The 12,875-nt window shown below is 43.1% G+C and overlaps 1 protein-coding gene across 2 annotated transcripts; it reads left to right on the forward strand.

Annotated features, from left to right (window-relative positions):
• The first annotated feature begins 223 nt into the window (after positions 1–223).
• Positions 224–8,804, forward strand: ccne1 (cyclin E1). 2 transcript variants are annotated; one of them, XM_020080075.2, is made up of 12 exons: positions 224–390; positions 932–982; positions 1,193–1,271; positions 1,520–1,582; positions 1,973–2,139; positions 3,274–3,409; positions 4,908–5,054; positions 5,255–5,350; positions 6,559–6,693; positions 6,909–7,020; positions 7,138–7,295; positions 7,701–8,804. In XM_020080075.2, exons 2-12 carry the CDS (start codon positions 969–971, stop codon positions 7,884–7,886), a joined length of 1,293 nt encoding a protein of 430 aa, XP_019935634.1. In that variant the 5' UTR covers positions 224–390; positions 932–968; the 3' UTR covers positions 7,887–8,804. The 2 variants fall into 2 exon arrangements, with proteins under 2 accessions (XP_019935634.1, XP_019935635.1); XM_020080076.2 differs by lacking the exon at positions 224–390 and adding an exon at positions 403–723.
• Positions 8,805–12,875: the final 4,071 nt, after the last annotated feature.

Raw genomic sequence — 12,875 nt, forward strand, 5'->3', positions numbered from 1 at the left:
TCCGGTTACTAAGCCCCGCCCCCAGCAGCTGTCACCACACGCCTCCTGTTTGTCTGCTAAAATACAAACTTGATTTCGCCGCCGTGTGACGCCTCGCATAGAAGATGATCGACGTATAGCCTCTGTGCGTCCGCTGCGGGTGTGAGAGCTGCGGATTGAGGAGCTGGAGCCGAGCCGTAAAAGACGCGCTGAGGTTGGAGGTTTAGCGCCAAGTCCGAGCTACTCCTCCCTACAAGGCGCCAGCTCAGAGGAACCAGCCCGGCCTGAGACACACTCGCACACAAAGAGCTGCTGCGAGGGTGAGCCGCCGGGGACCCAGCACTGAGTCCACACCTTGCCTGTGTTCCCCCCCCCCCAGACGCGAGTGAACTTCAAGGGCCGAATCCTGAGGTGAGTGGACGAAGCGGCGCTTTGTCGAGTTAGTTGGGTTTAGCTAGTTTCTGCCGCAGCTAAAGCTCCAGTAAACATGCTGCGGTCAGACAGTGGACCCAGGGTCACAACAGGAGCTCGCACTGCTTCGCCTCCTCTGTGGGTCCTCCGTGTGTTTCTCTTAATAAGGAGGTGAGGAAACTGGCGTCCCAGCTGGGCCCGGGGTCCTTTCGGCCATTATGTGCCCGAGCCAGCTGTTCAAAGTTAGCAAGGGGCCAATCTAGCACCTTCCCATGAAAAATACACTGAACAACCGGGCCGGGTGGACGGCATAGCGTGCGGCGAGCATCGTGTGTGAGTGTGCTGAGTGTACTTTGCTGTTTGTGGAACTTCTGGCCACTTTTAGCTCCACGTACCGTTTCCATTTCCCCGCGCCAGGCTGAGCTGGGCTTTGTCAGCGGGAGGGAGCGGAGAGTGGGGGTTGGGAGTGGAGCTGTGCGCTTTATTTGAACCCCCCCTGAGAATTAAAATAAAAAGTTCCCAAATCTCCCCTCGTCCACAGGTGGACTCTGAAGCTGACGCCGACCCCTCCGAGGAGAATGCGAGGAAAACGGTGAGTGTCCCTCTTTACTTCCAGCGCGCCTCTCGCCAGGCGCGTCATTCAAAGTGAGCGAGAGCAGAGTTGAGTGGCTGCAGCTTTAGCCACTGGGCTAGTTAGCTTGTTGCCGTGAGAGCTGATTATTATGAGCATGTTAGCATGGGTGTCTGAGCTCGATGGAGTGGCTGACTCACGGCTACATGTGCTCGTGTCTTGGTGTTACAGGGAAGACACAGAACCAGAGTCTGCTGCTCCCAGTGAAAACACAGTCCGATCGAGGAAGAGGAAGGCAGATGTGGCTATAGTAAGTAGCTGTGCTGGGCTTGTGGACCTGTCACTGGCCTGTTGCTGGTCTACACCACTTTCTGGAGCTGGCCTGCAAATGTAGGCCTGATTGAATAACTGAGACGTGTGTCACTTACATACATCACTGTCCCCTGGGTCACTCGAGTCTTACTGACTGATACAGCTTGTGTTCTTTTGTATGTGAGCGTAAATGCATTTACTTCTGCTTTTCATTGGTTCTTAACTGTGTCTTCCTCTGATTCGCAGTATTTACAGGATCTGGATGAGGAGGTAGCAGAAATGACGAGGAAGAAGCAGCGTGACTGTGAGGTAAGCTTGGTTTCCACACTGGGTTGTAAAAGTGTGTACCTCACCCTATGCCTCAGTTCTGTTAATGTATATGTGGCCCATCTACCCACCCCCACCACTTGATTTGAATTGTATCTAATGCACCACTGCTGTGTTTTATATGTGAGCATGGTTGCTTGCTCCTCAATAGATTAATTCTGTTATTCTCTTAACTAGTGTGTCTGTAGTCTGGGTGTCTTTTACTTCTGTAAAGCACTTTGTACTATGAACGGTGCCATACTAAATAAACGTAACTTACTTAATGTTTGCAGTCAGCCTATTGGAGAGCCGTCCTCGCCACATGTTTGTTTGCTATGGTCTCATCCTCCCTTTTTCCTTCTCATCCCTTGTCCCCCTCTCTGTCCTGTGCAGCTGACCTGCAGTCCAGGTGCTGGTTACAAAAGTCCACACAGGTGGATCCCAACACCTGATCAGGAAGAAGACCGACCTGTTGCTCTTATAAACGCGGGCTTCCCCCACTACATCATCAACAACGTATTTTCAACCCCCGTGCATTGTGCCCCACTCCCTGCACTGTGGTGAGTACTCATGTTGTGGTGCTAATTATCTCCACATCCTGCTGCCACCTCTTCTCTCTCTCTCTCTGTCTCTCTCTCTCTCGTATCTAAAGCTACATCCACACCAAGGTTTTAGTTTTAAATCAGTATTTAAAATAATGTCCATATAGACAACCATTTTAGCTCCATATCAGAAATAATCTTCATTACTGAGGCTTCCCATTATTTCATTTCCATTGAAAATGAATCATGTCTGCTGCAGATATGCCTGCGTCCCCACTACTCTGGAGTTAAGAGCCGGTACACCAGAGCTGTCTGGAAACACTGCTGGCCCTTTTTACTTTGGTTGAGTCTGGACTGACAGAAAGGGAATGTTTGGAAATGATGACGCATTCACTCACAAAGTCTTCATCCGTCATAACGTAGTCTTCGCTTATTAGTCAGGCTTATATCACATGACCCCCCCCTCTCAAAATAACCAACTATTAGCTTCGGCTGCTAGTGTAGAACGCAATGCTGACCCTGCTGTCACATTACAGCTGTTGTGCAGTTACATTCTGCATTTTACAATAATATAACTGTTCACATGTGCAGGAGACAAGCTACTAATAGAGCGATCTGTGGCAATTCTGCAACTCACAGCCAAATGCTTTCTACGTACAATGGTACGTGCATGCCCAGTCTACATGAGTGGTCATGGGATGTGTGTTAGTAAGGACAGGTATTAAAACTGATAAAAAGAACAACTACGCATCCAAATAAACTTCATGGTGGACACCACACTTCCTCGGTTCCTCAGTAACACACCAGCCAAGTTTAAAGTCCATCAGATGAGATGTTGAGAAAGTCAATACAGACAGATGTTCCTTCTTTTATAGTCGGAGGGCTAAAGTTGTTTCCTATACTTGTCACCCATCAAGACTTATAGAGACAACAGTTTTATTTTATGTCTCCTTTCACTTCACAAATGATTTCTTCTGTTTGATCGTTGAACACTACCTATGCAACTAGGGATACATTACAGCCCTGTAGGGACTTGATTGAAAAGAGTTAACTCAGTATTTTGTAAACCATACTTTGGTAAAAGTGAAGGATTCAGCTCACGGCAGCCACTTGTATTTATTGTGTCCATCTCTGTTGACTCTTGTTCACCAGCTGGGCCAGTAAGGATGTGGTGTGGAGCAACATGTTGGAGAAGGATAAGACCTACACCAGAGACGTCCACGTGATGGAGAAGCATCCTCATCTGCAGCCTAAGATGAGAGCTATTCTCCTGGACTGGCTCATGGAGGTGGGTAACACGTCTCAGTGACCAGTTTAAAACCATTCATCAACGTGACTGTGAACGATTAAAGTTTGATCGTTTCAGCTGTGTCGAGGGCAGGAGAAAGTAAAGGCTGTATTTGTAACCATCATCTGATTCACATATCTAAACATGAATGCGGAGAATGTCTGCACAATTGCATCTGATCTTTCGCTGGTGTTTTCCCTCCACATATGGACAACACAGCAGTAGCACTCAGGCTAAGGGTGGTGCAGCAAGCAGATGTACCTGGTGTAAGATGTAATCGGACATTACCCAGAGATGTACCAAGGGGCTGGCAGGAGAAACTCTGGAGAATGGCTGCAGACACTGACTGGGAGATTTGCGTTCTCACATACAGTCCCTCCGTTTAATATCAGGAGACTATCTGGAGTTCGGTGGATGTCTGAAACCAGCTTCGGTTTCATGACTACAGAATAGTTCTCAGGTTAATGTCCCTGTCACTAGTGGAAACTGCACTGCAGAACACGAGCAACACTAAACTTTAACCGCTTTTGAACAAAGTCAAATTCTGCTTTGATATTCTAGTTGAGAGAATCTAACTGCAAATTCCCCCAGCAGACATTTTGATGTCCTGTGACAGTATAGGAGAGAGTCCCACTGATTAACGCCAGTACTTACACCTGTACATTTCCCAAAACAAAATGTCCGCCATGAAAAAAAGTGTCATCAGCCTGTGACACAAACAGTTCAGTTACTGAACAGTGTCTGGTTGGCAGTGGGAACACTTCTTTGAACGTTGCTCTGAAGTAGAATAATGAGCTGCAATGACTTATGAGCTCTTCATGAGATCAACCAGTCTGATTTGGCCCTTATCATGTTTAGTAGAGACTCTATCAGTGTTAGCCTTTTGATTTTAGGTCCTCTTCATATCAAAGTGTAAATCCATATGAATTATGGTGATAAGGGCTGCCTGGAGATAATGTGGAACCTCATCACAAAAGACACAAGATCGAAATAATCGTGATATTGATTTGAAGTGATATCGCCCAGCCCTATTACTAAGCAGATTGTGCTGGAGCAGATAGATGTTGAAGAGTAATTACTTTTTCTTAAAGAACTGCACCAAAGAAAAGAAAGACGTCGTGCCTGTTCAGTCCTTCAACTCAAAAAAAAAAAAAAAAAAAAAAAAAGGTGGCGAGTCTGCCGGAAATGCGATGCCACCAAACTGGTCAATCACAGCTCTTGCGCTCTGTGTCGCCTCAACGCTTAGTTACATTTTTGGGGAGGTGTACGTTGGGTATGGTGTAGGGCTCTGCGTGGTGTGCACCTCTACGTGTAGGCTACGGCGTAGCTTCGACACAGAATTGGTCGCCCTTTGCCACAGAACAAGCTCCTCCTGTTAAATAGAACTTCCTAGTGCCATTTAATATCGCTCACGTAAACAAACATGCTGTGAACGTGGTTTTGAGGTCCCAGGAGGCCTCATCAGTGCAGTAATGGTCTGTTTGTTTTAATGTTTCAGGTGAGCGAGGTGTACAAACTGCACAGGGAGACATACCACCTGGCTCAGGACTACTTTGATCGCTTCATGGCCACGCAGAGAAACGTCTTCAAATCAACGCTGCAGCTCATAGGCATCACCTGTCTCTTCATCGCTGCCAAAGTAGAGGTGAGAACTGGGGGACTGCACGAGATGGGAGGTGGGATGAACGAAACCTGTGTGTCAGCCTTTTGTGTGTGTGTGTGTGTGGTGTTGTGAGCTTGTTCTACCTTCATCATCTTAGTTTCCCCTTTTCTCCTGCAACATTCTACAATATGCACGTTGGTATGATTGGTTATTTTATGCCCCTGTATCTCTGCCTCTCCCAGGAAATGTATCCTCCCAAGGTCCACCAGTTTGCCTATGTTACAGACGAGGCCTGCACTGAAGATGAGATTCTCAGTATGGAAATCATTATTATGAAGGTAAAGAACATGCATGTTACTCTACTCAACTGTTACCACAGAATTTGGTTCTGTCTGTGGCGGTAGCTTGGGTATTGGGGGCAAGGAGATGAGGACGGACGTTTTGACAGCTGGTGACATATTAGGATTTCTCCTGGTGCAGCGATGACCGGTCTGACTGTGGCTACATCCATACTACTACTAAAACAACAACTGTGTCAGTTTTAATACCCCTCCATACATCACATGATTACTCAAGTACACTTGGCATGCGCGTCCCAGTGTGCACAAGAAGTATTAACTTGTTGGATGCATTATTGTCACAGATTGCTCGAATAATAGCTTGTCTCCTGCTCATGTAAACAGTCGTATCATTGTAAAATGCTGAATTTAACTGCACAATAGCTGTTATAGACAAAAGGATCAGCAAAGCTTCCAATTGATTCTACAAGATGCGTTCTACACTGGTAGCTGAGGCTCATGTCGGCTGTTTTCTTCTGGAAGGTGGTCATGTGAGGAGCCTGAGTAATCAGCAAAGGCTACGTTAAGAACAAAGACCCAATCAACAAGTGTTTTTGAGTGTTCATGTCATCATTTCCCAAACATCTCAGTTCCTGCCCGTCTAGACTAAAATGCTGAGGCCAGGAGTATTTCCAAACTTCTCAGTTTAAGCAGCTCTAAAACATCTCAGAGCAGTGTGGACGCCAGGTTTATGTGTAGCAGGGTTTTTCATTTAGAAATGAATACGTAGTAATGTGGATGTTGCCTGTGAAAGACAAGACTGTTTTTGAGAAAGAGAGAGAGAGAGAGAGTGAAAGTGGGCAAAGAGTGTTGCACAACTCATTCAGATCTTTTGTTTTATGAAAAGTGAAAAAGTCGATTCATTATGAAACTAGCAGGACAAATAAGACAATGACAGGCTGCCACAGCCTAGATAATATGTAAGATGCTAGATCCAGGTTACATTAGTATGAGCTCTTCTGCATATATCTAAGTGTCCTTTCACACCCACTTGTGAAGTGTTGGTAGAATTTGATTTGTTAAAATAATGGCCCTTAGTTACCCATCACCTGTCACCAATTGCCCTCTTCCTTTTCTTCTATTACATGAAGAACAAAATGTTTTATTCTGTTGTGACAATCCTGTAAAACCTTGATTCAATTCAAGTTGAAGGTTTTTGTATTTCTGTTGGTGATGGTTGTTGACGTGTTCCCTCTTTTCTAACACAGGAGCTGAAGTGGAGTTTGAGCCCGCAGACTCCCATCTCCTGGCTCAATGTGTACATGCAGGTGGCTTACCTGAAAGACACGGACGACCTGCTCATCCCCAGATACCCACAGGCCACATTCACACAGATAGCAGAGGTATGCGTCTATGTGTGTTTATGTATTTCTAGGATAACGATGGGGCATGGGTGAAGAAGAACCCACTAATGATGGTGCAGATCTTCTCAAAAGTTATCTCTCTCCTTAATGTTGCAAAATGTATTTTCCATCATTTTTTCATGAAATAATATTGGATCTTTAAAAGCAGATGCATTCAAGATTGTTGAAGTTCAGCTCTTCTCTTGTTTTTCTAGTTGTTGGACCTTTGTATGCTTGATGTGCGCTGCCTTGAGTTTTCCAATGGCCTCCTTGCTGCGTCCGCTCTGTTTCACTTCTCCTCTCTGGAGCTGGTGGAAAACGTTTCAGGTAAAAATAAAACAAACCCACTTAATTTTAGATGAACTCTTCTTGAGTTCAAGTTTTATTAAAGCGTTGGCAGTTTTTTTTTCTTGCTGTCCTGACTTCATCCTTCTCTCTGTGCAGCTTTGAAGAGGGTGGAGGTGGAGGAGTGTGTGAGGTGGATGGTTCCATTTGCCATGGCACTGCGGGAGCTGGGCGGGTCGCCTATGAAAACGTACACAGGAATCCCTGCTGATGACATGCACAACATCCAGACCCATGTTTCTTATCTCACATGGCTGGTAAGTGAGAAATTGTTAGATATTTATTCAAAATGAACTGTAATCGCTCATTTACAAAGAGCTTCAGAGCCTTAATTCCTCTGGATGTACAGTTGATGACTTTCTTCCCAGTACATTCTGTTAAACTAGATTGGATAGGAAGTGTCTCTACACAGATGATCTGTAGGGTTTAGGTCTGTGACACTCAAGTTGTCTTGAGCATCGTCTTGACTCTTTTCTTTTGGTCATTGTCAGTTTGAGAGTGTCTCGGGTCACATACGCGCCATGTATGACCTCTTGTAACCTGATCATTTTCAACTGTAATTAAGAAAGTACAGAAATGCACTGATGAATCACCTAGTCCTAAAAAGAAACTTCAAACCATCGGCTCTCCTGTTAATCCCTGTTTATCTCTGCTGTGTACAGGACAAGGCCTACTCTTACCAGGATGTGGACTTGAAGTGTCACAGCAGCTGTTCAGTCCCTTCAGGTGTCCTGACTCCACCCCTGAGCAGTGAGAAGACTGACGAGCTGGTCCGAGTGGATCCCCCTGTCCTGAAAATTAGACCGAGGATGAATACTGCATCTCCACCGCGACATTCTCCAAAGTAGAGACGCAACCACTGTGAGACGACGAGACCACAGCGAACCCCAATTAGATTTTTTTACATTATGGCTGTAGGAAAGAAGCGACCTCCATGTGTTGCCTGTGTGGACGCCTCTGCAGTACCAGTGAACGTGTACGATTGAATGGATTTTTGTTGGGGGGACACTGATGGAAATGGAATTGAGTCATTTCAAAGCGATGCTGATTACTTGGATCCAGATGCTTTTAAGTGTGGGGGCAACACGCACTGATAATCAGTGAACAACTTCCCCACAGGAACCTCACCCATTGAACCCTCCACTTTGGATCAAAACAAAGGACCAGTAGGGATGGACATTTTCATTTTTTTAAACATTTAAGCATTGCAACCCTCATCCTTACATCAATTTCCAGCCACACCTACTTTTAATGGTTGTCATCTTTATTCTCTATGCAGAGGCCAAATTGTGTGTAATGGAGTCTGTATTCGATCGTGAGTGTGTGTGTGTGTCTGTGTTTTAATGGTGATTGTTTTATTTTTCCATTAGTGGCTTCATTTGCCCAAAAACTATTGCTAGGGTCATGTTTGGCTCTATGTGCTGCTATAAAGTGGGCTTTGCATGATGGAACAGGGGAGTGAGTGTATGCGTGTGTGTTTTTATATTTTTTTGTAATTAATAGGGTGTTGCTCTTTTTGGTTCAACTCTTTTTTTTTTTTTTTTATTCTTTTTTTTTTGGGACATTTTATTGGACAACACATGGCCATATTTTACTTGGGGACCAGTAGCTTGGCTACATGAACTGACAAGTGAAAACACCAAGCTTCAGAAGCTAAACTATTGATTGTATTTAACTTTTTTTACCCAACCTGCAGTTTGTTTTCCCTCCACCAATATGTAAGATGTCTATTTTACTTTTAAAATAAAATGCTGCTACATATTTTCCATTTGTTGCTGAAGACTAGTTCTTACTACACAGTGTGATAGTGACCCTCCATACTGACACCTTCACTCAACAGCTCACACATGCACTAATACTTTATTCCACTAGATGTCAGTGTGACACTGACATTCTGTTCTCACTAAGGAAGAGAACATGCAAAAACAACATGCTGTGAACACAGAGCATGTGTGTGGTGTGTATTTAAATGGCACAGGTGAGGTGTCCAGTCCTCGATCTGAAGGGAAGTGGAACTGTGATCTGAGAATTTGAATTTTAGGAGAGAAGTGTGGGGAAATCTTTGAAGACCCCAAACAATGATGATTCTCAACGAGACCCATCCATCAGTGGCTGGTTTAGACTTTTCATGACCAGAGACGTTCTGCAGCAACATTCAGAAAGTGATGCAACATTACTGCACACCAACCAGTCAGGGGTAAAGATTTTATAACACAGAATACACTGGATTCTTAAAGAGTTGAGGAAAAACGTACCCACGCACAAAACATAATGAAGGTTACAGAGAAAATAAAGTTTGACGTCTAAGAGAAAATCCACGAAGAGCTGCATATTTAAAACACAAGTACAGCACATGGAAATGATAGAATCTGATAAAGTACCTGTGCTGTACACACTGCAGAGCTAAATTTCTTTGGAAGTGATATCTATGAGTGTTAAAAGCAGCTTGATTCAATTTGAGGGGACTGTTGGGGCCTTGGTGGATGTCTATGCTCTGCTGCGTGCCATGCTAGTCTCAAGTTTGCATGTTTGTGAATCTGATAACCTGAAAGTCTGCAGTTCTGTGATAGAGCATCTTTAACGTGCTTCAACAGGAAGATGAAGACCAAACAGCCCACAATCCACAAAGTTCTGTGCTCCGAGGTGCAACACAGTAACAAAAAAAGAGAGAAACAAAACACAAAAACACACATTTTCAGATAGCAGAAGAGCAAAAACGGAGGATGTTCCAAAAACGGAGCATGTTCCAAAAAGCAGCGTGTAAATGTAAATTCACTGGTGGTGAATGAAAAAAGATCAAGATAGAAAGAGCAGCTCAGAAAGTGTGATCCACTTTGTCAATGGGTAATAAAGAGCAGAGCCTCCACTTTATTCCAATACTTGTAGACTATGCACTTTTATCTTTAAAAAGCAGCAGCATCAGCAGTGAAAGGTTGGGGATGAAAAGATATATATTATATAATTATATTTTATAATTTCCACTTAATCATTTAACAGAATGTTCTTAATGGATGAAAATATGGATCAAACAGACTTGCACTGAGTTGGCATTTTATCAGGTACATCTATAATATAGTGGAACCCAACGTTCATGAAGGTTGAAAAGGTTTCACTCGTCATCAGCGCCTCTCTGTAAAATATGTGTAACATATCTAGGTATCTGAATCTAGCAGAGATGTATTCATGGTGGCATTTTACTGCTTAGATCAGATTTCCCCTTATTTGAGCTGCTTAAACCAGAAGTAAACAGAGGTAAACAAAATGAAAAGAGAAGCAGATGAGACCACAGATGAGATGAGATTTTGTTAAGAAGGGATTTAAGTTTGGAATCATAGACATTATGGCTTAGCCTAAGAGAAAGTAACACTTAAATCCTTTCCTGATATAAAAAAGATCACATAAGTACAGTTCAACACAACACACTCAGTATATTATGTGATGTGCTGACCTTTGCTGTAGTCTGTGGTTCAGTCTCTTCAGTGCTAACACAGTCCACTTCTTAATAATCCAGAGGTCATCCGTTCCCTCCTGCTGAGCAGTGTGAACATGTGTTATGTGTGTTATGGTGCACCTCTCAGGTGGTGTGTACAGTTTATGAGCTCTCATTGGATTATCTGTTCCAGAAGCAGAGCCGACTCCATCTCAGGTATATGATGTCGATCTGGACTGGACACCGAAAGTTCAGGGGACGGGTGGAGATCCCGACTCAAGATTTCTCCTAATACAGACTCACAAAGACATCCACCGGCACAGAGCAGGGGAGTGCAAAGATACACCAAAACTAAGAACAGCCCCTGGTCAATATTATTACAATTCTAAAAAATATATATATTTTACAACTTCAAGATACTTTGTAGAGCAAATTCCTCCATCAAGGCCCAACCGTCCCCTCATGAAACCACATTGAAATTCACTAGATAGGCTTTTTATTTGCATCTGCACACATTCATAAATATCAGTCCCCTAAACATGACAGATTTTTGTCCTCGATCCATGAAATATTTTCTGTGAAATCAAATAGAATGTTGACCCATACCACATACATCCTCCAAGTTTTATGGTAATCCAATTAAGTAGTTTATGTGTAATCCTGCTAAATAATACACAGACAAATTTATGCAAACAAACAAACACAGCTGAAGTCCTGACCACCTTGCCGAAGGTAATAATTACATTATTTTCAATTTCAAGTGTTAGGAATTTCATGTTATGTATCATTTTAAGAACTGGATATATGGAATCCAAAGTACAACGAACCCAGTGCCACAAGAGTGAACACGTCTGCAACAAATATGTGTAAATACATCTGTGATTTCCAGTTGAGGCACAAGGTTCCAAGATAACCTGTGAGCACCACGTCTTCCCCAGGTCTCACCTGGAGTGTCTCTAATGCAAGATGGCTCCATATGATGAGGACCTGCCTGAACCAGTGAGAAACCAGACTGTGAAACTTCTTAAAGATGAAGCATCAAGACGCTACTGAAGCTGAAACACAGCAGCAGCAGGTGGGAGGGAGGAACAGGGAGAGCCACACCACCAATAACAGAAGGGACACTGTCCGTCCTTGAAAAATGACGCCATGCATGATTCACTATTTGCGCAGCGTTGCATTGAGAAACAGACGTCTAAGTGCTTCTGACTTGGTACAAGGGTTATCTGTGGAAAATGGCGTTTCGGTCGCTGATCCGACAGAGTGAAGGACGCTGCATGAAGCATGAAGTCAAACTCTTTGGGCGAGAAATAAATGAGAAAATCTCGACTCAAAAAACTTAAACACATACATTTGTCTGGATCCAGCATGTTTTCTGTGTGTACCATGTGCAGAGATAACATTTCTAGATGGAAGAAGTTTGTTTTCCCAAATACTGAATAAAAGATGACACCCAGTCTAAAGAAGCTCGACAGGAGAAGAATTTCCAGACGTGACACCGATCTCAAACACTTAAGAAAATCACAAACGAGTTTATAATGAATAAAAAGACAATGACCTATATGTCCTCTCACTATGATTCTAATAGAAAACATTTGAAGTGTTTTAAAGCAGAGGAAAGAGCAACAAAACCCTCCAGCAAAGAGCAGCTGACAAGACTCATCTGTGAAGAAGACTGATATCATCCACACCCAGGAGGATTAGATCTGTCATCAAAAGTACTGAGTGGACACACAAAATATAAAAAATAAAAATTAAAGAAAGGAATGTCACTGATGAAAGGAAACCTTTGTTGCAGCAGGTTGTTTAATATGAACTTTATATTATTCAGTCATTTAATTCTCTTATCTAAATTAATTGGCTTCATTCTTCTTGGGCTTTGATTAAAAACAAATACAACTTATTAAATAGACATGATTAGTTATTATTTATCATTATAGTGATATCGACCAGGGGTGCAATCAGTTATGTGTCATTCTCACAGATACAGTAAACTTGGCTTCATAACCTGAAATAGTGAGAGAGCTAAATGCTGAATAAATGTTTACAACTCGCTGGAATAAAAGCAAAGCAAGATGATGTGCTTGAGGAAGCTGTGGTGCTAAAAACCCTGAGTCAGCCGCCTGCTGGGACTGAGAGAATGTTGCACACAGCAGAAATAATGTTGTGTCACTGTTCAACTTCATGAGACTTACAGAGAGCAGCTGTTTGTGTAGTGGAGGACCAGGCACTTAGGTGCATAGAGAGATAAAACAGACAGATACAATTAAATGAACTGTGCAAAACTATATTTACATGGAACCGTTTTTAAAGGTTTTTAATTGAATATTAATATTGACTGTGGTCGATTTGTGATCATCCTTATCATATTCATTAAAAGTAGGTTGATGATATCAAGTGAAAACTA

Source organism: Paralichthys olivaceus, chromosome 1 (assembly GCF_024713975.1).
Source record: "Paralichthys olivaceus isolate ysfri-2021 chromosome 1, ASM2471397v2, whole genome shotgun sequence".
NCBI classification, from domain to species: Eukaryota; Metazoa; Chordata; class Actinopteri; order Pleuronectiformes; family Paralichthyidae; genus Paralichthys; species Paralichthys olivaceus.